Below are 23,947 nucleotides of genomic sequence, written 5' to 3' on the forward strand. Positions count from 1 at the left end.
CCAAACACTTTACTCTCCTGGATGTTTTAAGACGATGGACTAGAACAAGCCTACATTATGGTTTTGCCTGGTAAGTCACTTCTCTCAAAACAAGACTATTCACTAGATGTGACCTTATGACCTTGTCACAAAATATCCACACATGATGTTTTGATGAAAATATCATTGCTGTTCATATCAAATTAATACTAATCCATAAAATTTGAGTTCACTCAGAGCCACCAATTCCAACAGAACTTAGGAATCCCTAAAGAGAAAATACAGACACACAGATAAGTATAGTATTTAATCGAAATATATTTGTCTAATATCTACAAAGTGTGAACAATTGGTCTTAAGAAAGCAGACAAAAGGCACAAAATTAGTATTACTACAGAGAAGCATTCATGCTACTGGATTGTATAAATATTCTCATTAGAGTGGCACAGTAAAAAATAAATTAAGCATTGAGCAAAGATCAAATACTTCATTTTCTCCTTGCTTTCTTATATTCTGGTCATGTCTTGACCTCATTTGTAAAGGCTGAAGACTGAAACTGAACTGAAACCATGAAACACTTATGCAGGCTTTATGGATGTTTTAATCACAGTGGTTTCCTTGCAGAATTCGGGTCAAACAAGAGGTGCACTTTAAAAAAAATCCACAGGATATTCTTTTCTCTTTCCCCAAATGAAATATAAGATTGAGGCTGTGGTGGTGCACCTTTGCAAACACTGCATGTTTGCAATGCGTGTATTTCATTTCTAAAGCCCTTTTTTCAAGATAAAAGTAGTGCAGTCTCCATATGACTTGTTTTCTACCATGAAAGAAGCAGCTTCTGAAAATTGTATGACTAGAGCTTTGAGCGTGAGAAATTATCAGAAAGCTTCTGGGGCAAGGAGGTGGGAGGAACATTCCAAGGTAGGCCTGGCTCTGGGCTCTCCCAGGGGTGCTCCATCCTGGAAGGCTCCGGCATAAACCTTTAACAGCGTCCTGCCCGCTCCCCATCCAGCAGGAAATGGCAGTTGATCTGTCTTGCATATGGACAAACAAATGTTGACTTGGGAGGGGAATGGGAAGCACAGCGATTATTCTGAAATGACAACCACCTTCTACCAGATGGACAGCAGTAGGGCCACGCCAGTTCACCTTTGTTTGAACAGGAGTTGTCAACTGGAGGATACTTTGTGAGTGCAAAAGTATTTGGCAAAGTGAAAAGTAGAAAACTTCAAACCTCATTGATAAAAAGGAGCTCATAATTACCCACTTCAATATTGTTAAGTGCACTATTTACATGTGTAATAATATCCAGCAGACATAGCGCATGCGTGTGAACATACAGTGTGCCGAGAGCTTGCACACAGACGTGTGTGCACACGCATGCCCCAAATGGCTCTTGAATAAATTCAATCCCATAGTAGAGTCTGGGGGTGCATTTTTCACAGTACATAATTTCCCTCTCAGGTACCATGTCTTGAACGCAAGAGGTCTCAGGGAATACCAGAAGAACCTTGATACTGTACCACTTTAATTCCTCCAAAAACAGGACCGTTTCTGAAAGTTCTGCATCTCCACCCATTAGTGTGCCTTCCAAAGCGGATTGAAGTATACCCAGCCGTCACCCTGCAAGAGAGAGGAGGACACATCATTACATGGAGACCTGTCGGCGAGACAAGGGGAGAAGCAAGGGTATCCCCTGCTGCGCTAGTACCACACAGTACCATGCAGTGCTGGTTACCATCTATCTGTTCGGGACCACCAACCTGTGTGCCGGCCTCTCCTGATGTCTCACAGCCAAGCCATGCTGGTGGTCTCACCACCCCTCCTCAGCCCGGCTGCTTTTTAGAGCCCATGGGATCTTCGTATCTGGCATTTTGGGAGGAAACCCCACAAAACGACCGAAGTAACGAGGGGGAGGGCTTTGTTGGTTTACATCAAGATTAGTTGGCCAAAAAAAAAAAAAGGCCTTTGGGACAGGAGAAAAAGGAGGGTAGTTGGACAAATGGACAGGGAAGAGAAAAGACAAGGGCCTGAATAGGAGGAATCTGCCCAAACCAGTGACTTTTACCACCCACCAGGCTGGAGGGGAGTGCCCAACAAAGGGCACACGCAAGGCCGCAGTCAAAAGACATCAGCACACACAGGAGAGGACACCAGTCAAATACCAGAGAGAAAAAGGCAAGAATCAAAATGGTATGCAATCTGGTGCTAGACTAGAAGGATGTACTGAATGGTAATCATGCTGGTGCGGGGATGATTTGTATTCTTTAAATATCCTCAAGCCTCCTGTTATAAACAGACTGGCTTTTCTTACACCCTATGGGAGGAAAACGATGTTTTATGGTTGTTGTCATTTTACTTTTTTTTTTTTTGTGGTACGCGGGCCTCTCACTGTTGCAGCCTCTCCCGTCGCTGAGCACAGGCTCCGGACGCACAGGCTCCGGACGTGCAGGCTCAGCGGCCACGGCTCACGGGCCCAGCCACTCCGCGGCATGTGGGATCTTCCCGGACCAGGGCATGAACCCGCGTCCCCTGCATCGGCAGATGGACCCCCAACCACTGCGCCACCAGGGAAGCCCCATTTTACTTTTTACTGTGCAACTTTCCACAGAAGCCGGGCAACCTAGTTGTCTCAGAGAGACAAGATCCGGCAGAAGGATCCCTGGGGGATTCTGTGATGGTTAATTTTATGTGTTGACTGGCTCTGGATTAAACATTGTTTCTGAGCACAGGGGAGGGGGCGGTGCTTCCAGATGAGGGTAGCATTTGAATTGGTGGGTGGAGTAATGTAGATATCCCACCCCCATGAGGTGAGCATCATGCAATGTGCCCAGGGCCTGAATGGAACAAAAGGTGGAGGAAGCAGGAACTGGCCCTTTCTTTCCTGCCTCACTCATCCTGACTTCTGCTCTCGGCTGGGATTCACACTGTCAGCTCCCCTGGGTCTCAGGCCTTTGGACTGAATCATACCACTGGCTTTCCCGCGGTTCCACCTCGCAAACCACAGATCCCATGGCTTTTCAGCCTCCACGATCTCATAATAAATCTATTTAAATTTCTATCTTCTGTTGGTTCTGTGCTGTTTCTCTGGAGAACCCTGACTAATACAGAGTCACCTCCCCTGGGCAAGGCCTCCAAACAGGGATACACTCAGAGTCTCCCCAAGAAGGCTTCCTGTCTGAACCAGCATCTGACCTTGACATCTGTGCTCAGCCCACGGCCCTAGTTCCTGCCTCTAGGAGACACGTGGCTGCTTCCTGCCCAGACCAGAAGCCCAGCTCAAGGTCACTAACTCTCCCCGCAGACCTCCAGCTCCAGGGAGCCATCCTTCCAAGGAGCAGAAGTCAGACACCAGCAGTGCCTAGGCAAGGAAAGCCCAGACTTCAATTGGCCCTTAGTGTTTAAACTTTTAAAAATTCCTTGACACCAGGTGAATATCAGATCTCATAAAAATTCTGATTTCTGGCTTCTCTTGAAGAACTGGGCCATCAGCCTGTGACGGCCTGGAGGTCAGTGGCATCCACCCTTTTAGATACAGACCCTGGGTCTGCCCTGCCCTCACCAGCCTGTTTCTCTCATTGATGCTGCCAAGCTCCTGACCAGCCTGCCTTAAAAATTGTGGCTCCGGGCTTCCCTGGTGGCGCAGTGGTTGAGAGTCCGCCTGCCGATGCAGGGGACGTGAGTTCGTGCCCCGGTCCGGGAGGATCCCACTTGCCGCGGAGCGGCTGGGCCCGTGAGCCATGGCCGCTGAGCCTGCGCGTCCGGAGCCTGTGCTCCGAAACGGGAGAGGCCACAGCAGTGAGAGGCCTGCGTACCGCAAAAAAAAAAAAAAAAAAAAAATGGTGTCTCCTACACCTTTGTCATTTCCAGTTCTGTTCTCAGAATGCTGCCCGGCTGTGCCACAAACAACTGGGCACAGGGCGCCTTGCCCAGTCAGGGGGTGAGGGGCGTGTGTGGGGGTCCCCTTCCAACACCACTTCCAGCAGCAGCGCCGGGACGCAGACCCCCGCGGGCCTCCCCGGCACGTCCATCCCCCATTGGGCCCCTGGGAGGCAAAGCTCTGAAAGGGTGCTGTCATGGAGAAGGTTCCAACCCACCCAGGTGTGGAGCTGGTCTGGGAGGGGCTTCCCGACCAATCTGCTACTGAAGGCAGAGTAGCTGGGCCGTGGTCTTTGTGAAGCAGCCCCACTCCATGCCTCCCCGCGGGCGGGTACGCCTCCCTGATGGGGGAGCCACGGCCACCATGCCCAGACCTCCCAGGCCCCCCCTGCCCGTCCGGCGGCCGCGATAGGGGACAGCCCGTCCTCCCGCCCAGGACGCCCGGTACGGTCACCTCCTGGATGAAGTACTTGGGCCGCCAGGGAGTGCGGAGGTTCTCCCGCTTCCGCTCCTCTGTGCGCTGCTTCTCCTCCAGCCGCCGCTTTTGCTCGGTGGCAGCGTCGATGTCCCCCAGCCGCAAGCATCGGGTCACCTCCCGCCAGAGGTTCCTGGGGGCAGGGGTCATTGGGGACAGGGAACAGTCAGGCAGGGCCAGCAGCCTGAGGCTGCGGTCCTGGGCGAGGAAGGGCCCAAGCCGAGGATGCTGGGCTGTGGGGCAGGAGGGGGTGAGCAGCTCACTCCACAGGCCCAGGGCCCCACCTGCACCCAGATCTGAATCCCCTCTCCCCTCCCGGGCTCTGAGCGTCTAGACCAATCTAGGGAAGACTGGAGCAATCAAACTGCTCCTACAGACAAAATCTACAGCAGACCCTGCCACGGGGCATTCACCACACTCCTAAACATTTTACATATGGATTAACTCACCTCATCAACACAACACCCCAGGGATATAGATGCGATACTATCGCCCCATTGTAAAGGGGAGAAAAACAGATCCACGTAAGGTGAAGTGACCTGCCAGAGGTCAGCAGGCTGATGGATGTGAACAGTGGCTGCTCTCCCACCGGGAGCCCCATATTAGGGGTTACAGACCCTGGCGGATCCGTCACCTCCCCGTGTCTACACGCAAAGTTAGACATTCATTCATTCACTCACTCACTCCTTCATTCACTGGAGAAGGCGGCAGCTTCCCTCCTCAGGAAGCCGGGGTGCCCCCTCCAGTCCCACTCTGTGCTGGAGGGAGGGGACCAGCACTGAGGTGAAGGGGGACACTTCCTCACTTCGGCACATCAGGACCAGTCGGTATTCCGCACAAGGGAACCAGGCTTTGGGGGCACGATGTCTCTGCAGCTGGGGCCGAGCAGAAGCTCCCCGTTAGATCCTGGGCCAGGAGCCCGCAGGGGAGTGGCCAGTGCATCCAGGACAGCAGCCCTCCTGGGGGACCCGAGCCCAGGAACCGATGGGGCCCGGGCTCTGGCTGCAAGGCCAGCCTGCCCACCGCCGCCCAGCACCCCACCATGCAGAGGGTACAGTGGCACCCTGGCTCCGAACTTACACAGGAGAAACCTCTGGAAGGTGGGAGAAAGCCAGGTCCTACCAGCCTCACAGCCCTTGCTCTTTCCACCACGCCCTGACAGCTGACTTAAGAGGGGAAAAGATGGCCTAAAACAGGAAAGGAAGGTGGCGAAACAGACAGGGAGGGCTGGTGCCTGGTCAAATCAGTCTTTTCCATCACCTGAACCCTCAACACACACCTGGCGCTGAGGGAAGGACTGGGTGCCCGGACATCCAGGGTCGGGGTGCTCTCAGGGCAGGACCTCCCCTGATAAGGCCCATCATAAAATAGTGGCTCCAAATTTAAAGGGTAGAGAGCCCCAGGGACTGCAGATGGGGTGGTGAGCAAAGAGCCAGCCCACAGGTCAAGGGCTATGCCCAGACACCCACCAAGAACCCCCTGGAGGGGCTCTGCTCCGGAAGGCTCTGAACTTCAGGACAAAGGGAAAGGCGGAAAAGCCTTCAGGGCAGAGAGGGCGGGGGCAAGTCGGCAAGAAAAGCTAAAAGGAAGCCCAGGGGAGCCTTTGCTAGAAGCGGAGGTCCCGGTGGCCAAGGGCCAGGTGGTGGCTAGGCCGGGTGTGGCCAGCATTGCCGTGTGGAGGGCTCCAGCCCGAGCAGGATGCCTGCGCGGGTCGGGCTCTGAGCATCGCGAACACATTGACAGCAGTGGGCGAATGTAAGAGCAGCTTCGCTCTCCCCTTCATGGGGCAGGGGTTCCCCTCCACAGGGGCTGGTGGGGGCCGGGCCACTGTGGGGCTGAGACCACTAGGCGGGCCCTCCTTCGCCTCCTCAGGTGAGGCCTGGCACAGGTGGCTGGGCTCAGCAAGGCCATTCCCGCCTCGGAGAACAAGGTGGGCTGCTGGGTTTGTCAACAGCCCAGGTCCAGGTTCCAGTAAGGTCCACGTATGCGAGACGAGAAGAGGCGATACGCCCCTCTCTCTGGTTGCAGACTCCATCCTCCATCCATTCCACTCCCAGCAAGGCTTAATGAGGAGCAGCTAACCTACTCAACAGTCTTGGAATAACAGCTCAAAGGAATCATAGTTTTGTTGTCAACAGCCATACCAGAAACAAGCGGTGCTGTGACAGCAACCACAGGGCTCCTGATTCTGGGGTGGTGTCGTCAGAGGCCAGGGGAGGGATTCCTTCCTGTCACAGTCCAAAGGGCTGGGTTCACGCCCTCCATTTGGACTCAGAGAAGGTTACATTCTGATCAACAAGAACGAGTGGACTAATCCTACCACAAAGCCAAGTTTCCAGGACACTGCAGCCCTCTTTCTATTAAATTCGGTGATAATGTATGATTTATACACACTGGTATCCCTGCTTTGTTTCCACATAAAAAGCACCTTTCCAATTTCGTTACAAACTCTTCCTGTAATGGCAAACCCTTTCAAAGAATCATCTGTCATTTCACTTTAACCCTATATCCTCTTTCTACAGAGCAGCATGCTTTTAGATAAGAGCGGGGCCAGCAAACCGCCAGAGACTAAACGTTTTAGGCTCTACAGGCCACTTGGTCTTGGTCGCAACTGTTTCACTGCTATTGTAGCCAGAGGGCAGCCACAAACGAGATACAAACAAATGGATGCAGCTGCGTTCCTGTAAAATTTTACAAAAATCAGCCAGAGATGGGATCTGGCCCATGGGCCATAGCTGGCTGACCTCCTGGATTAAAAAATTAAAATGGCATATTTCCAGAAGATTCTGCTTCTGTACCTGCATAAACATCACTTTAAGTGGCTTGCGGGATAGTCACATGATAGAGTGAATTCACCATAATTCACTTAACTGTTTTCCAATTGTTGCACGGTTAGATGGTTTCTTTTTCTTCCTTTTGTTTTAGTTTTTTTTTAAATACCCAAATTTCATATTTAAAACCTTTTGTGAATCGAAGAATTCTCCCTTAGATGAGATTCCCAGAAATGAACTACAAGAGGTGAACTCACAAATTTAAAGCTACTGATCCACGCAGCTAACCTGCACACCTTCCTACTGGAGGCACAGGGCAGAGAGTGTTAATTTTATCACAGCCTTGCAGGTACTGAATTTTTTTGAATTATGTTGCTAATCTGGTAAGAAAAAAACAAGTATCTCATTGCTTTGCTGCACAGCTCTTTGATTACTAGCATCTCTCTGTATTTAACTTTCCAATTAAGTAACAGACCCACAGAGTTGACAAACTCTTTTAGGACAGGCATTAAAGTCTGGGCGGGCTGTTTTCACACTCCACCCCATGACTGCAGAGCAACTAAACAAAGTGACACACACCTAAGTGACACACAGAGGACAATTCAAGTTTCCAAAGGAATGATTCCTGGCCCCTTTGCATTGGGCTTCCTCTCTGCCCCTTGGGTCAAGTGCTGAGGACAACAAAGCTTGGAGAGGAGCACACGGCCTGGTCCCCACCTGGACTCCATGGGGCCCTGCTTCTCCAGGGGTCGGATCTTCTTGGGGTACACTGGCAGCATGGTCGTGTCAATGACCTTGGTCTCCCCGTTGTTGTAGGTGAACTCTAGGGTCCCATTCCACTCCCCGTGGGCTTTGCACACAATGGTGTTGGTCGGGTTGTGCTTCACTTCTGCTGTGACCCTGAATTAATGTAAGTATCGAATAAACACGCTTTGCAAGGTTATCAGAACAGAGACCGACTTCAACAGGCATCCTCACATGTAGAGATTTTTTTTTATGGGGTTGCTTTTTGCTCTTTTGCTCAAAGACTAGCTCTTAAAATGTGATCTAATATCCTTGAGCAGAATAAAGAAAGCATCAGTGGGAAAACAGGTAGGATCTGAATAAGGTCTGTAAATTAGTTCATAGGAATGCAGCAATGTTAATTTCTTAGTTTTTTTTCAATTGAAGTATAGTTAATTTACAATGTTGTGTTAGTTTCAAGAATACAGCAAAGTGATTCAGTTACACACACACACACACACACACACACACACACACACACACACACACATACTTTTTCAGATTCTTTTCCCTTATAGGTTATTACAAGATATTGAACATAGTTCCCTGTGCTATACAGTAGGTCCTTGTTGTTTGCCTATTTTATATATAGTAGTGTGTATATGTCCATCCCAAAGTCCTAATTTATGCCCCCAATTTCTTAGTTTTTTTCAACTAATATTGTTTTATTGATTTTTGACAATAAATTAGATAGGTGGTTGAAAATTATACATGTTTTACACTATATTGTATACACTATATACTGTGATTTGTTTAGTTGAATTTCATCAATTTCTTAGTTTTGATAAAAATGCCAAGGTTTTATAAGAGGTTATTATTGGGGTGGAAATCACAAAACTCAGTAAAAACAAAATATAAATATCAATTAAGTGTATCTGGTCTATTGTGTCATTTAAAGTAGAACTAACTACCATATGACCCAGCCATCCCACTACTGGGCATATACCCTGAGAAAACCATAATTTAAAAAGACACATGTACCCCAATGTTCACTGCAGCACTATTTACAATGGCCAGGACATGAAAGCAACCTAAGTGTCCATCGACAGGTGAATGGATAAAGAAGATGTGGTACATATATATAATGGAATATTAGCCATAAAAAGAAATGAAATTGGGTCATTTGTAGAGATGTGGATGGACCTAGAGACTGTCATACCGAGTGAAGTCAGTCAGAAAGAGAAGAACAAATATCGTATATTAGCGCATATATGTGGAATCTAGAAAAATGGTACAGATGAATCTATTTGCAGGGCAGGAATAGAAAAGGCAGATATAGGGAACGGATGTGTGGACACGGGATGCGGGGAGCAAAGGGGAGGGTGGGATGAATTGGGAGATTAGGTTTGACATAAATACACTACAACATGTGTAAAGTAGATTGTTAGTGGGAAGCTGCTGTATAGCACAGGGAGCTCAGCGCAGTGCTATGCGATGGCCTAGATGGGGGGGAGGGGGGTGGGGGAGGGGAGGGGGGAAGGGGAGGGGAGGGGGGAAGGGGAGGGGAGGGGGGAAGGGGAGGGGAGGGGGAGGGGGAGGGGAGGGGAGGGGGAGGGGAAGGGGAGGGGAGGGGAGGGGGGAGGGGAGGGGACGGGAGGGGGAGGGGGGAAGAGGGAGGGAGGTTCAAGAGGGAGGGGATATATGTATACATATAGCTGAGTCACTTCACTGTATAGCAGAAACTAACACAAGATTCTAAAGCAATTATACTCCAATAAAAAATATATATAAAACTTTAGGGCTTCCCTGGTGGCGGAGTGGTTGAGAGTCCGCCTGTCGATGCGGGGGACATGGGTTCGTGCCCCGGTCCAGGAGGATCCCCCATGCCGCGGAGCGGCTAGGCCCGTGAGCCATGGCCGCTGAGCCTGCGCGTCCGGAGCCTGTGCTCCGCAACGGGAGAGGCCACAACAGTGAGAGGCCCGTGTGCCGCAAAAAAAAAAAAAAAAAAAAAAAAAAAAAAAATATATATATATATATATATATATATACACACACATATATAAAACTTAAAAATATATATATACCCTTCTCCTCCCTCAAATAGCAACTAACAGTGTACATTTCAACCACCAAAATAGTGTGAGAGTCTGGGGGGAACTTTTCAATCACTAAACAAGGTCGAACCCCTCCAGCCTGGCTTCACAAGGGCCCCTGGTGGAGATGTGTGGCCCTTTGCCTCACCGACCCGGCCCGGGGGCTCCGGGTCTCAGTTCTGGGTGAAAGCAGAGCCCACCTCCCTCTCCCCAGGAGCCTGCTACAGGTAGAGTAACACAGCAGAAACGGGAGGTGGAGGAGCCCGGGGCCTCTTTTTCTTTTTTTTTTGTTGGGGTGCCTCTCACTATTGCGGCCTCTCCCGTTGCGGAGCACAGGCTCCGGATGCGCAGGCTCAGCGGCCATGGCTCACGGGCCCAGCCGCTCAGCGGCATGTGGGATCTTCCCGGACCGGGGCACGAACCCGTGTCCCCTGCAACGGCAGGCGGATCCCCAACCACCGTACCACCAGGGAAGCCCCGGTTCTTCTTTTCCTAATGGCCAAGCTCGGCATGAATTTGGTGTTTTCAAACCTAGGTCTGGAATTTTTCTCCCTGAGCCTGAACACCGCCGGGAGCCCAGGCGGCATCAGGAATCCTCCCAACGGCACACAGCGGAAGGGTATCCGAGCTGTGCTGGTAATGCTTTAACAACGGGCTCGCCAGGAGGGAAAACGCCTGGTTTACAGCTTTTGCCAGTTTCTGTGCTGCCCCACCCACAGCGGATCTCAAGCTACCACTGGGGCATGAGGGGCTGCGGAGCTGGGGAGAAACGCGCATAATCAGCTCTTGGGGGCTGGTATGTTTGGCTCCAAAACGGCCCCTGAAGGTGCCTACTTTCCAGGGGACACTCCAGCACCCCACATGAACGCCATCCGGAAAAGCTTTCCAAGAAAAAGGTCAAAGATGGGGGCTTGCTTATTATCCAGTGATCTGCTCCAAAGGGGGAAATTTATAATTAGAGCCATAAAAACGAGGTGATGCTCCCCTCAAACAGCGGGCCTCTCCTTCTGTTTCTTAGGACTGCTTCCCAGCTTCCAAAAGGAGAGAAACGGTCCTGCTCTCATAGATGCAGGATTCGGGATGTTACATGGAGCTCACAGAACAACTGCATCAGTGCAGGTCAGGCCTCCGGCCTCGGAAGCCAGAGGTTACGATAACGCCAGAAGCCCTTTGTTCTCTGGGGCATATGTTCCGCCAACACATCACCAGACTGGGGAGGGTTCAAGACGCCGCTGGTGAGACATGTCATCTGAAACAGGTCTGTTAAATTGATCTTGATTTTTCAACTCATCCCACGGCTGGAACCCAGTCTTCTGATGCAGACAAGAAACCTGGGGCATCGTGATCGGACAGAGATGGACTCTCCCTGGCCCCTCCTACCTGTGGACCTTCCCCCCGTAGAAAGGCTTTGTGTGGAAGATCACTGTCGCTGAGTACCCAGTCTTGGCGCAGGTGATGCTGACTTTTCCTCCGAGCTCCACCCAAGGGATGGTGAGGATAGACCGGGCGTAGGCACTGGGCAGGGTGAACACATACTCCTCCCCATGCTCCAGGAGCCGCAGCACACCTGAGGGAGACAGGAGGGAAAGGTTAGGCTCGCACACGGGGAAAGCGAGGAGGACCCTGAGGGGCTCCAGGGCACGGAGGCCTTTTTGTCTTCCGTTTCTTGTAGCCTCCATGACCTTCCCTGAGTTCCAAAGGGCAGATTGCAACAGTTGCTAATCAAGGGAGGTGGAGCCAAGAAACCACCGGAGGCAAAAGATTAAAGGAACAGAGAAGCTCATCAAGATTAGGAGACCTGGGCTTCCCTGGTGGCGCAGTGGTTGAGAGTCCGCCTGCCGATGCAGGGGACATGGGTTCGTGCCCCGGTCCGGGAAGATCCCACATGCCGCGGAGCGGCTGGGCCCGTGAGCCATGGCCGCTGAGCCTGCGTGTCCATGCCGCGGAGCGGCTGGGCCCGTGAGCCATGGCCGCTGAGCCTGCGTGTCCGGAGCCTGTGCTCCACAACGGGAGAGGCCACAGCAGTGACAGGCCCCGTGTACCACGGAGACCTAATAGCACCTGAGACCCTGCACACACCCTAATCTTGTCAGCAACCCCACCCTTGAACCATTGCTATAAAACTCCTCATCAAATCCTCCCCAATTGGGACACACAGTTTTCGAGGGCAGGAGCCCGCTGTGTCCCCCTTTGCCTGGCAAAGAAATAAAGCTGTCCTTTTCTACTTCACCCAAAACTATGTCTCCGAGATTCAATTCCGCACCGGTGCACAGAGAAGCTGAGCTTTGGGCATCACTGGGGACCAGAAGATGCAAAGATGAGAAACCAAACACACTCCTGCAACAGACGTCACGCCTCCCACCTCCACAGAGGCCGGCCACCCACGTGCCATTTATCTATTTGCTGCATCTCTACTGCATGAGAGATGCTGAGAACACATGGTGAACAAGACAGACCCGCTCTCTGACCTCAAGGAGCCAAAGAGAAAGGTGGGCGTGAATGAAGCACTTGCAAACACAAAACTGTGACTGTGATGGGGTGGGAGGGGGAGGTGCCTGGGGCCTCCAGCAGCAGGGGCTGAGCTGGGAGGGGAGGCTTCCTGGTGGAAGGGACACTCGAGCTGGGTAAGAGTTGAGTTGGGGAAGAGGGGAGGGAAAGTAGAAGCAGGGGGAGGCATGTGCAAAGGCCCTGTGGTGGGAAGGAGCCGGGTGAGCACGGGGGTCTGAGAAAAGGGCCCCAGGGAAGAAAGGGAAGTGGTATGTATAGGTATGGAGGCTGCCCAGGTCTACAGGGGCCAGGCCTCATCTTTAAACTTCGAAAAAGCCTGTAAGGAGTTCTGCCTTTATCCTGAGAGCAGCAGAGATAACCTCAAAGGTTTTCAGGAAGTTACAAAGCAAGAGTGCACAGCTGCTGTCACCACCCGGGGGGCACCCACCCCTTGATCAGAGGTTCTCCAGGCTGGGAGCCAAGTACTAGTCTCGGGGAGATCTGATCCTCTTGAAACAATGCAAAATGACGTGGGCTTGTCTCTTTTTCTAGGGAAAGGAACCACAGTTTTGAACAAGTTCTCAAAGGCTGCCGTGAACTACCCCGACAGGCGCCATCTCCCGGGGCTGCTGTACGGCTGGTGCATTGACACCCAGCCCCTGCTCTGGCTTGTCCGGTCGGGCACCCACAGGGCCCCCTCTGCTGAGGGCAGCACCTCCTGGGCCGGCAGAGGCCTGGGAACCCACATGCCTGGCTCACTGAGGTTTGCTCTGTGTGAGGGGCCTTCTCGGCCTCCCACCCCGCAGTGGGGCTTCGCTCCCTGTAGAAAAGCCCTCCCAGCTCTCTTCCTGCCCACTCTGGGCCTGCAATGGTCAAGTGCAGCAAGAGCCTCAGGAAGGTCAGTTCTGTCCTTCGGCCAGAACTATGTGACTGGAGGTGTTAGTGATGTCCCCTCCCTGGGCCCCTGGTTCCTCCACTGGAAAGAGCGAGGAGGGGGCTCCATGTGCCCTGGGGGACCCTTCCTGGCCACCCAGCACTTCCAGGGGCTTCACGTGCAGTGTCTTCTGTGAGCTTCACAACTACTCAACGCAGCATCAATTATTATCATTTTTAAATGAGGAGGTGGAAACGGAAACTCAGAGGGGTTAAGTAATTTGACTGGTCGGTACTTCTCTCTGAGACTAGATAAGCATGTCAATCAACAGAGCTAGATTACTCAGCCCTAAAAAAGGATGAAATAATGCCATTTTCAGCAACAGGGATGGACCTAGAGTTGATCATACTAAGTGAAGTAAGTCAGATAAAGACAAATATCATATGATATCACTTATATGTGGAACCTAAAATACGACACAAATGAACTTATCTATGAAACAGATTCACAGACACAGAGAACAGACCTGTGGTTGCCAAGGAGGAGGGGGGTTGGGAGAGGGATGGAGTGGGAGTTTGGGATTAGCAGATGCAAACTATTATACATAGGATGGATAAACAACAAGGTCCTACTGTATAGCACGGGGAACTCTATTCAACATCCTGCAATAAACCATAACGGAAAAGAATATGGAAAAGAATGTATATCTACACACACACACACATGCACACACACATATACTTATAACTGAGTCACTTTGTTGTATAGCAGAAATTAACACAACACTGTAAATCAGCTACACTTCAATAAAATTAAAATAAATTTAAAAAAATCAATCAATCAACAGAGCTAGAATCTGCCCAGCAGAGAGACAGTGTATGTGTGTGTGTCCCTTTCAGCCCTGGGGAGCTCGCCAGGAGAGTCTGAGGAGAGGGGACTAAAGGTACAAAGCGATCAAGAATGCTGAGTTTCCAAAGTCAATATGAAGATGTACTCAGGAGTCACTCAATTTACCCTTAAAAACTCCTTGCATTGCCCATGAGCCACAGTTTTTGGAATAAACCAGGCTTGTCCAGAACCCGCAACCTCACCCCCAGGTAAGTCCAGCAAAGTTACACCTGCTGACCCACAGACACAGGGGGCCGGTGTGGAAACCCCAGGGGACGGGCCCATGTGCGTCTGGGGGTCATGACCTCCCCCAGGGAGGCAGGATGCTCACACATGGGCACAGGCAGGAGAGAAGACCCCCCCACCCCGAGAAAAAGCAGACTCAGGTCACTCACAATCGCGCGGGCAGGACTAAGGGGCAGAGATCGCAGCAACATTTACATCTCTCTCCTTAACCAGGAAGAGAATTGAATACATGTAACATAAACGGACAGACAGCACGGCTCCACTACACCAAATACACCGAATATCAGAGCACACTGACTTCTCCCCACCTCCCCACTCGCCAGAGCTCCCAATGAAATTACACCATCTTTCCCAAAGCCAAGCCTTGGGCCACCGAACACCCTCCCTCTGTCACTTATCCCTCCCCGCAGTTCAGGGGGCAGAGCTGCCCCAGGTGACCGCTGAGGCCCTGTCCTGTGATGCACAAGGGTGGACCTGTGTCTGCAAGGAGGATTCGACACCCATGTGTCGCTTCTTACAGCTTGTGCTCAGGACCCTGGAAGAAGAATGGCCAGGCCTGGTATAATTTTTGTTTCCAAGCGTACTTTGTGTCTTTCCTAGAATTACGCTGCTAGGAAGAGAGCGAAGCAGGTGGTAAAGTTCATGCCGAATAGGTCTGACACCAACAGTCAAGAGGAACCGGAAGTGGAAGTTGGAAAGAGAGAGGCTCCAGCAGACTCCCCACCCACCCTTCCGCCCCAGTTCTACTCGCCTCCGGTTCCCTGAGTGCCAGCCGCATCCTCATAGCCTCAGGGCCTGTGGCAGCGGGAGGGGCCCTGAGACCCTGAGGAGGCTGCTGGTCCCTCTGTCACCTGCCTTCAAGGGCCCAGAGAAGGCAGCTCTTTGTCCCCCATCCTCACCCTCCATGCGGATGGACTATGTGGCAGTAAAGTCCTCCCAGGGGCCCAAATGTCCCCTGACAGCACTGCCCCACCCCCGATGTCTATGATGTCCCCCTCTGTTGTCAGCCTTTCCAGCCTTTGACCTGCCGTACTTTGGGGACCCCCACCCATTTGCACATCCTGCAGTGGCCTCTCTCAGCGGGCCAGGACCACGCGACAGCCACGAGCGCCACGTGCTGAGTCTTCCTGGTCTCATCCACGAATATAAACGTGGTGAGGTAGGATCATGCCACTGATATTTTCTTCAGAACATACTTACCTGGAGCATACGCCACCATTTTTTAAAAGCCCTAGATGAGATCTTAGAGGATCATTCCAACTCCTCCGTCCCTCGCCAGCCTGGTGACCTTAAGTTCTCTGCCCCTCGGCTGCCTCCTCCGTGATGCAGGGATAATGGTACCTGCACCTCACGGGGCTGTAAAAAAGGCAACGCTGAAACTCAGCTAAGGGCACGCAGCCTGCTACACCGCTGGAATCCTGATCACACCCCCATCTCTTGGCAGGTGAATTCTCAGCAGCGGTACTTGGGAACAAAGAAGAAATCACAAAATCTGCTGACGGCTGATGCACACGGGGGATCCCTCCTCCCTCTCAGCTTCAGAAAAACCTCTTCCAAACCAAGGTGAAACTTCCTGCAAGTCCACAGAAATCAGAAAGGTGAGCCCCAGAGCAAGGCTGGTTTAAAGCACTGGCAAGACCACACTCCCAGGCTCTTTTCTGAAAATCCATAAATGTGCACTCACTCATTAAATCACCGGCAATTATGCCTTCCCAGGACTCTTTTTTTCAGGATTGCATACAAAAATCTGTCCCTAATAATGAATAAAAGACTATATTAAAACTAGACCGCAAACGGGCTCACAAATGAAAGCTCCTTTTTAATTAGCCTAAGAGCTGAGAGAAGCTGAAAAACACTGAATAATCCATCTTTCCGGGACATAGCTAGTCCTCATGCTGGGAGATTTTTGCTTTATATCCCACAAATTGATTTATCAATAAACGTAAGGCCAAGCATTAAGATTTTGAAACTGATAAATTTAAAATAACTCTGAGGAACCAAAATATTCCGACAGGGCGTTGACTCTGGAAAGAAAGCACAGAATCACGGAAAGCAACTCCGGGGAACTGGTCTTCAGGGCCCACAGTGCCGGCATTCATGGGCAAACGGGTCCCTGCCTGTCCCCACAGACCCAATTCAGAGGCTGTGCCATTTACTGGGCGCTGGTCTGGAGTTCTGGTGGGGAGGGGTTTCAAGAGAAGCTGGACGAGCTATGTCCCAAGCGGTGAGGGTGGGTACCAAGCAGAGGCGCGTCTGCTTCCATCCACGGATGGATGTCATCTCGGGGTTGGCTCAACAGTGTCACGCTTAGGTACTTTCAGTGTCAGAGCTGAGGGACCATTCGGGGGAGGTCTCTGAGCTACAACCTCGGGGAATTCAAGGCATAATGAAGCACTTGATAATGGCATTTTATCATAGCCAAATAGGCCACAGCCTTAGGGCAATAATTTAAAATGTAAGCCCATGTATTTACATACAAAATTTCAAGTGGACTCATCTAATGTTTAAAATGAAGGGTTGGAGGGACTTCCCTGTCAGTCCAGTGGTTAAGACTCATCGCTTCCAATGCAGGGGGCGCGGGTTTGATCCCTGGCTGGGAAACTAAGATCCTACACGCTGCACGGCAGCCAAAAGTTAAAAAAAAAAAAAGAAAAGAAAAATGAAAGGTGGGAAAAAAACGTCACTTCATGCCCTATCAACAAATGCATGGAAGGTGCTGGATCAGTGCAGGGAATGGAGTGAGGAAAGAAAAACATCCCACCTCCCCCACCCGCCCTCCCCATAACCCACACCCCAAAGGAGCCCTGAGGACAGGAACCAGAACCTTTGGCTTCGAAGTCTGGGGATTCTTAGAAGCATTTTGTGTGAAAAATCAGAAAAATTGTGTGTTACAGAGCTCACATTTAATTAGCATGAAAGAAAGGGGGACGTAGCTACTGAAAGGACTGAGACAAACTTAAAGCCTCACAAGAATGAGAGATGGTCCCCTGACCCTCTCCAGGCCCGTCGACAGCAGGAATACATGGGGGTGGGGAATGGCCAGGAAGGGGCCTTCCACAGTCTCTCTCCAGAATCTTCCTTCTGCTTTCTTCACTGAGAAGTTCTAAGTAGAATTTTCAAGCAGAGAGAAGAAGTGAGGGCAGCAAATGCCAGCTCTGCTCCAGGGATGCTACGGCCGAGGGTCTCAGCAGAGGGTGTTACGTGGTGTCCCACACACGCACAGCCTTAAGAGTTTGTCCAGGGCTGTGCAGAGTGAATGAAGGCTGCAACCCCTACCGGCTGCCTGGAAGGAACAGGGCAGCCGAGATCCCGAACATCAGAGGCCGACCCTTCACGCGACACAGACACGCAACACATACCAGTCTCCAGGCTTTACATGCCAAGCTTTAACCTCAGCCGGGACCTCACCCAGAACTCTGGCCTGTAGAGACACTGCTTGCTCAAGTCCCCCTCTCAAATGTCTAAACCCCAACACAACCTAACTGGGCTCCTGTGCTCTCTCTCCAAACTAATCCCCTCTTCAGTCTTCCCCACCTTAGTTAATGGCTATTCCATCCTTCTAGTTGCTCAGGTCAAAAGCCTGATGTCACCTTGCTCTCATACCTCACATCCAATCCAGATGTGTCCGATGAGGGGTTAATATCCAAAATATACAAAGAATGCATACACCTCAACATCAAAAAAAACCAGACAGCCCGACTGAAAAATAGGGAGAGGACCTGAACAGACATTTTTCCAAAGCAGACATACAGATGGCCAAGAGGCACATGAAAAGATGCTCGACGTCACGAATCATCGGCGAACTACAAATCAAAACCACAATGATGTATCACCTCACACCTGTCAAAACGGCCATCATCAAAAAGATCACAGATAACAAATGCTGGAGAGCATGTGGAGAAAAGGGAACCCTCCTACGCTGTTGGTAGGATGTAAATTGTTGCAGCCGCTATGGAAAACAGTACGGAGGTTCCCAAAAAACTAAAAACAGAACCACCATACAATCCAGTAATTCCACTTCTGGGTATTTATCCAAAGAAAATGAAAACACTAATTAAAAGAGATATACGCACCCCTATGTTCATAGCAGCCTTATTTATAATAACCAAGATATGGAAACAATCTAAGTGCCCATCAACAGACAAATGGATAAAAAAATTGTGGTATAAATACACCATGAAATATTATTTAATCATAAAGATGAATGAAATTCTGCCATGTGTGACAACAGGGATGGACCTAGAAGGTATTGTGCTAAGTGAAATAAGTCGGAGAAAGACAAATGCTGTAAGATTTCACTTATAGGTGGAATCTAAAACGAATGAACAAACATAACAGAACAGAGTCATAGATTCACAGAACAAACAGGTGGTTGCCAGAGGGGAGAAGAGAAAGAGATGAGGGAGATTAAGAGGTACATACTTCCAGTTGCAAAATAAATGAGTCATGGGTATGCAGTGCACAATGTAGGGAAGAGCGTCAATGATTATGTAATATCTTTAAAAAAAAGAAAAAAAGCCTTGGCATCACCTTTCACTCATACCCCACATCTGATCTCTCCACTTCAGAATTCATCCAGATTCCCAGCCTGTGTTGCCTCCGCACCATTCCTGCCCTGGTTCAAGCCACCATCGCCTTTTGCCTGGATTATTATCATAATCTCCAAACTGGTCTCCTTGCGTCGCCTTCCCCCTCTTATGGTCTAGTTTCAACAAGTAGCTGGAACAATCTTTCTAAACTGAAAGTCAGATCATGATACTCTTCTGCTCAAAGCCCACAGAGACTTGGCAGCTCACTTAGTGGGATGGCCAACACCCCTGCCGGTGGCCCCCCGAGGCCCCACGTGACCTGGACCCAGTCACCTCTCCGATGGCATCTTCTCCTTCCCACCTCCCTTCTCCCGGCTCCACCCACACAGGCTTCCTGTCTCAGACCAGCATGTAGGGATGCCCCTGCCTCTGGCCCCTCTGCCTCTGGCCTTGTTCTCTCCACCAAGACACACTCCCCGGGTAATCGACAAAGCTTGTCCATCATCACCTTCTTGGGACCTTCATCCCCCCCTGGGTCTTTGCTCAACTGTCACCTTCTCGGTGACGTCTTCCCAGCCGCCACCCCAACCCATCCCAAAGTCCCACTGCTCTCTCCCCACCATTCCTAGATCCTTTATTTTATTCCCAGGTCCCTTCCCGCCTTCATTTTTCTCCATAGAACTTCACACCTTCCAAAGCACTACACAATTGTATTTCCCCAGCAGAAGAGAGAGCTCTGTGAGAACAGAGATTCTTCTGTCTGCTTTGCTCATTCAAGTACCCATGGCTCCCAAGGCAAGGGTTGGCAACCAGTGGGCGCTCAATAAGAGCGTGCTAAGTCAGTGAAAGGTGTTCTCATCTCCTGGGGTTTGGAAAGGGCTTCCAAGGAGCCGTGTGTGCCCTGAAACTGAAAGCCACATTCTGTGCTGGATTTTTCTTTTTCCTGAGAGTCTACAGCCAGAATCTCACAGGGATTTACGACTCAAAAGAAGTTGAAGAACCACGAACACAGGTTCCTGAATTTGACAAGGATGATTACAGTTTCCCTCAAACAATGAATAACCTTCATTCACAGCTATCTGCTAACAGAGAAACGTGTGATCCACGAGTGGTCTGATTATACCGGGTTTTCCCTTCAGAACTGCAAGCCCAGCGTCCAGAGATTTGCCTTGGGAATTATTTATGAGCAGATTTTGAATAGGCAGCACTATGGTCTTCATTGTCTGTAAGCCAGAAACTGGTGAGAATGAAGAAAAATGTGTTTTCATAGATTTGAAGCCAACTCTAATATTCACACAGAGCTGGAAAGAAAAGGATCTGTAAGGCGGCTCACACACGAGCAGCAGGTGAAGATCCAGGTGGGCAGTCTAAGAGGCAAACAGCTGCATCCCACTTACCCCATCGCCTCGGCCGCTTTGGGAAATGACCAGAACCTGGTTCCCAAACAGCAAAACCCATCCATATTTCCAACCCGCCCACTTACTCCCAATTCCGTAACGAAATAAAAACAAAGGCCTCCACACACAAATCCTCAAGTGTCCATCAGGTACACAAATGTCCCTTGGTCAGAGCCCAACTCCACCCAGCGATTTGGCTTACCTTCCCCGATCATTGAGACCCCCACGGACATGCCCATGAACTTGCTTTTGGTCCATACGTGAGTGTTAATGCACAGCCTCTTCTCCTTGCACTCACAGTAGAAGCAGGAGATGGGCGGGTGGTGGGACACCTGCTCGGCCACGAACCGCATTTTGTAGTTCTTGGAAGGGTCGTCGGCCATCGGGTGTTCATGGCCGGAGGGAGTAGGGGCGGCAGTCCTCTTGGGCTTGAACCTGTCCTTGGGAACCTCCCAGGAGCAGTGGAACGTCTCGCCGATGATGGGGTTGTAGGGTTTCTTGGCCAGGGTGCCCTTGCGGCCCTCGTGGAAGGCGGTGAGGTAATACTCCACGAAGCCGATGACCCTGTCCTGTGGCGTGGCCCCTGCGGTGACAGCCAGCAGCAGGTCTGGGTGTGCCAGGAAGTCTGCGTACATCTCCAGCAAGGACCGCTTCTCGAGAATGAACGTGGGAAGCACCACCTGCGACCAGAGGAGACAAAGTCAGACAGCAAGCCCTGTGGGTGCAGGAGAAAGCTGGAGAGGAAAAAAGAAAGGTCCTAAGGGCAGGTACCAGGGACCAGTTCCTCTGATTTGCGCACACGTGACACATCAGAGGAAAGAACATCCAAGAAATTGGAAGTGGCCGCAGCGGTGGCATCAACGCCGACCCAGCTTCATGGATTAGACTGCTCTGAGCCATCTTCCTCTCTGCTCACCTGGGCTGAAACAACAGCCTCTGTCCCTCCCTCCATGGCCAGCGCCCTGCTAACATGCAGCCCTCTTTCACACCCCATCATTTAGAGACGTGAAGCAAATAGCTCCAAAGGGCTTCTTCATATCCTTCCTGCCATCGGGCACGACCAAGGGGGATGCTCAGTGTGTTCCCACAAACACAGATACGGGGGCTCGTTGGTGCTGCGTCAAAGCGGGGCCCAGGTAGAGCAGGACCCACCACTAAGAACATCTGTTTGGAGATCTCTGTAGGAAGAGCAGCGTATAAACCCTCACAGGATCAGGGCAGGGAAGGAATGTGGAAAGGGCCCGACAAACGTCTCCGGAGGCAAGGCCAGCTAGAGGGCAGTGTCCACAGTGGCTGCCACGGAGAAGAGGGGCCATGGGTAGAGGCTGCCCCCTAGGCTGGGTCAGAAGAAATGAGCAGAAGTTACAAAGAAGTAGGCTGGTACTTAATACTGAAGCTTCTGGTAAATGGACTGGCACAGGGGCCACTCCCTCAGTGTATCATTGGCCCCGTTACTGAAGACAGGTAGAAACTTGGATGCTCTGTCAGGCACTAAGGGACTCCTCGTTGGTCCAAAGTGGATCCCAGTGGTCCCTCAGGCACCATACAACCCAAGTGCCTAGAACCCAAGGATTAGGTCACTTAAAGCAAATGATGGACTTTCTGGGAAGCTGGGAAGCCCTCACCATCCCTGATATGCTATCACACACCCCCCCACCCAGTGGTCTGATGACGTATTACCATTCCACCCCTCGGCTGCAAGACAAGCTTGCGTTGACCTGGAGCGTCTCACTCTGCTTCTCGTGGTGGCAGTCACGGGGTTCTGAAGCTGCAAGCCCAGCCCTGACCCGCTGGCTCCCCCTTGAACCGTCCGGGTGAGGGAAGGGGTCGACCGAGGTCACGCAGCCGGTTTACACTCCTCCCTACATGGCCAGGTCTGTCCTTCTGTCACATCATAGGCCTCAACTCCCACGAAAGCATTGCTAACCAATAATACCACACACAGATCTGTGACCTGGCCCCCACTTCAGCCTGCTGGGACCCTTCCCGGGGAAAGATGGAGATACCGTGTAAGTGAGGTGTCCCGACAGACAGGCAGACATGAGACAGACAGGTGGACACGAGAGCAGCAAAGCACAGAGATTTCAGAGGAAACTGGGGGAAGCCCAGCCCGCTGGGGAGGTGAGGTTGGTACCCCTTCTAATGCTTTTCTGTCCCACTTGAAAACTATGTCAGAGGACAATGCACCCTCACTAGGTCGCAAAGCAGCCAGATATAAAATGAGCATGTCACACAACCCAGGTATCACAGCGACACTCCCAATCTAACATGTCTCTCTGGGTGTCAGAAGTGAGTGATTTCTACATTCCTTCTGAGTATCTTCCTGCTTTACTTTTATAATAAACTAGAAGAAGAAACGTTATTTAAAACACAGCTATGCAAATTAATGGAGATTTCCTAAGTTTCTTTGAGCCACAACTTGACAAACTTGAGTATCTGAGGATCTGAGATGGCCGGGAAAAGTGCATCCTGGCTCAGAACCGCCTTCAGACGCCACTGCTATGACCTCCTACGTCTCTGTGTGGGAACAGGTCAAGTTCAGCTGCCGTCCCCGTGCCCTGTGAGGCCTGCCCTTCTCATGAGCCTCACGGGGGCCCGGCTGTGCCTCCCATGCCTGCCCCCCACAGAGCCACTCAAGGTCCCCCCAGGAATGCTCCCCACCCAGGCTGTGCAGGTTGAGGCTGTGGAGTTCAGCAACCTTGGAACTCCCCCCCCACGCCCCCACCCCCCCCACCCCCCCACCCCCCCCCACCCCCCGGCCAATGCGACCAAATCAATTGCAAAAGAAAAGAAGCCCCCAAGGTCCGCATCTCCAGACCTCCCTGAAACACTGCATTCCTGCGCTCCCTCCCGGGCAGGGGGCCCTCTGATAGAGGGCAGGGGTAGGGTGCAGAGTTACACTGAGGAGCTCCACGTGAAGACGGTCCCAAGACCCGGGTTCCTCCTCCCCAACCGCGTGGGATGGGGCGTCTCCGACAACAATCCCACCTCTGGTCAGGGCTGCACCCGAGACTGAAATTAAAAGGAAAGAATCGCGTGGATGTTTACGCTCTCTTGGGGTACTTTGGAAAAGAGCAAGAGTTTTAGGCATTTCCCCTAACTTAGCATTTCTGAACTCAGAAGCTGAAGGATTAAAACAAAACAAATAGAAAAAAGAACCCCACGCAGAATCCCAAATCGCTCAGCATCAGAACCCGAAGGCCCCTTCGGGATGCTGCAGGTCAAGCCCCTGGTCTCACAGGTGAGGGGACAGACTGGGGAGAAGGCAGGGAAGGTGTAGGAGAATGTGGGGAACCTCAGGGCTCTCAACTGCCCCCCAAGTTCTGTCCATCATCTGACACATCACAATTCTCTGCTTCGGGCCAACGAGAGCATCTTCTTTCCCTCAGAGGACGAGGGAGGTGAGCGGTCACTGGACGTCAGAACCGGGACGGCTGTGCCACCCCCTCTCCTGTCCCTAACATGCAGGGGTCAGGAGGCAGCCCAGGGGGAAAAGGTGGGACGAGAGCCCCACCTTCTAGTCCGTTCTACTCTTCCTGGATGACAAGGCAATCCACCAACCCAAAGACTGTCATTAATGTGCAGATGGGAGGGAGACCATAGGCA

At 51.3% G+C, this 23,947-nt stretch overlaps 1 protein-coding gene across 3 annotated transcripts in view; it reads right to left on the minus strand.

Moving 5' to 3' along the window:
* Window positions 1-279: 279 nt before the first annotated feature.
* OSBPL10 (oxysterol binding protein like 10) overlaps window positions 280-23,947 on the minus strand; it is a 284,923-nt gene continuing 261,255 nt past the window's right edge. For 2 of the 3 annotated variants that reach the window (XM_060022092.1, XM_060022090.2), the window contains exons 8-12: window positions 20,544-21,021; window positions 11,301-11,487; window positions 7,822-8,004; window positions 4,313-4,466; window positions 280-1,602 (exon numbers count right to left, since the gene is read on the minus strand). In XM_060022092.1, the coding sequence (XP_059878075.1) occupies window positions 1,558-1,602; window positions 4,313-4,466; window positions 7,822-8,004; window positions 11,301-11,487; window positions 20,544-21,021 (1,047 nt within the window). In that variant the 3' untranslated portion in view covers window positions 280-1,557. The remainder of the gene's footprint in view (window positions 1,603-4,312; window positions 4,467-7,821; window positions 8,005-11,300; window positions 11,488-20,543; window positions 21,022-23,947) is intronic. The other variant, XM_060022091.2, reaches the window with a different exon arrangement.

Source organism: Delphinus delphis, chromosome 10, assembly GCF_949987515.2.
Source record: "Delphinus delphis chromosome 10, mDelDel1.2, whole genome shotgun sequence".
Lineage (NCBI taxonomy): Eukaryota > Metazoa > Chordata > Mammalia > Artiodactyla > Delphinidae > Delphinus > Delphinus delphis.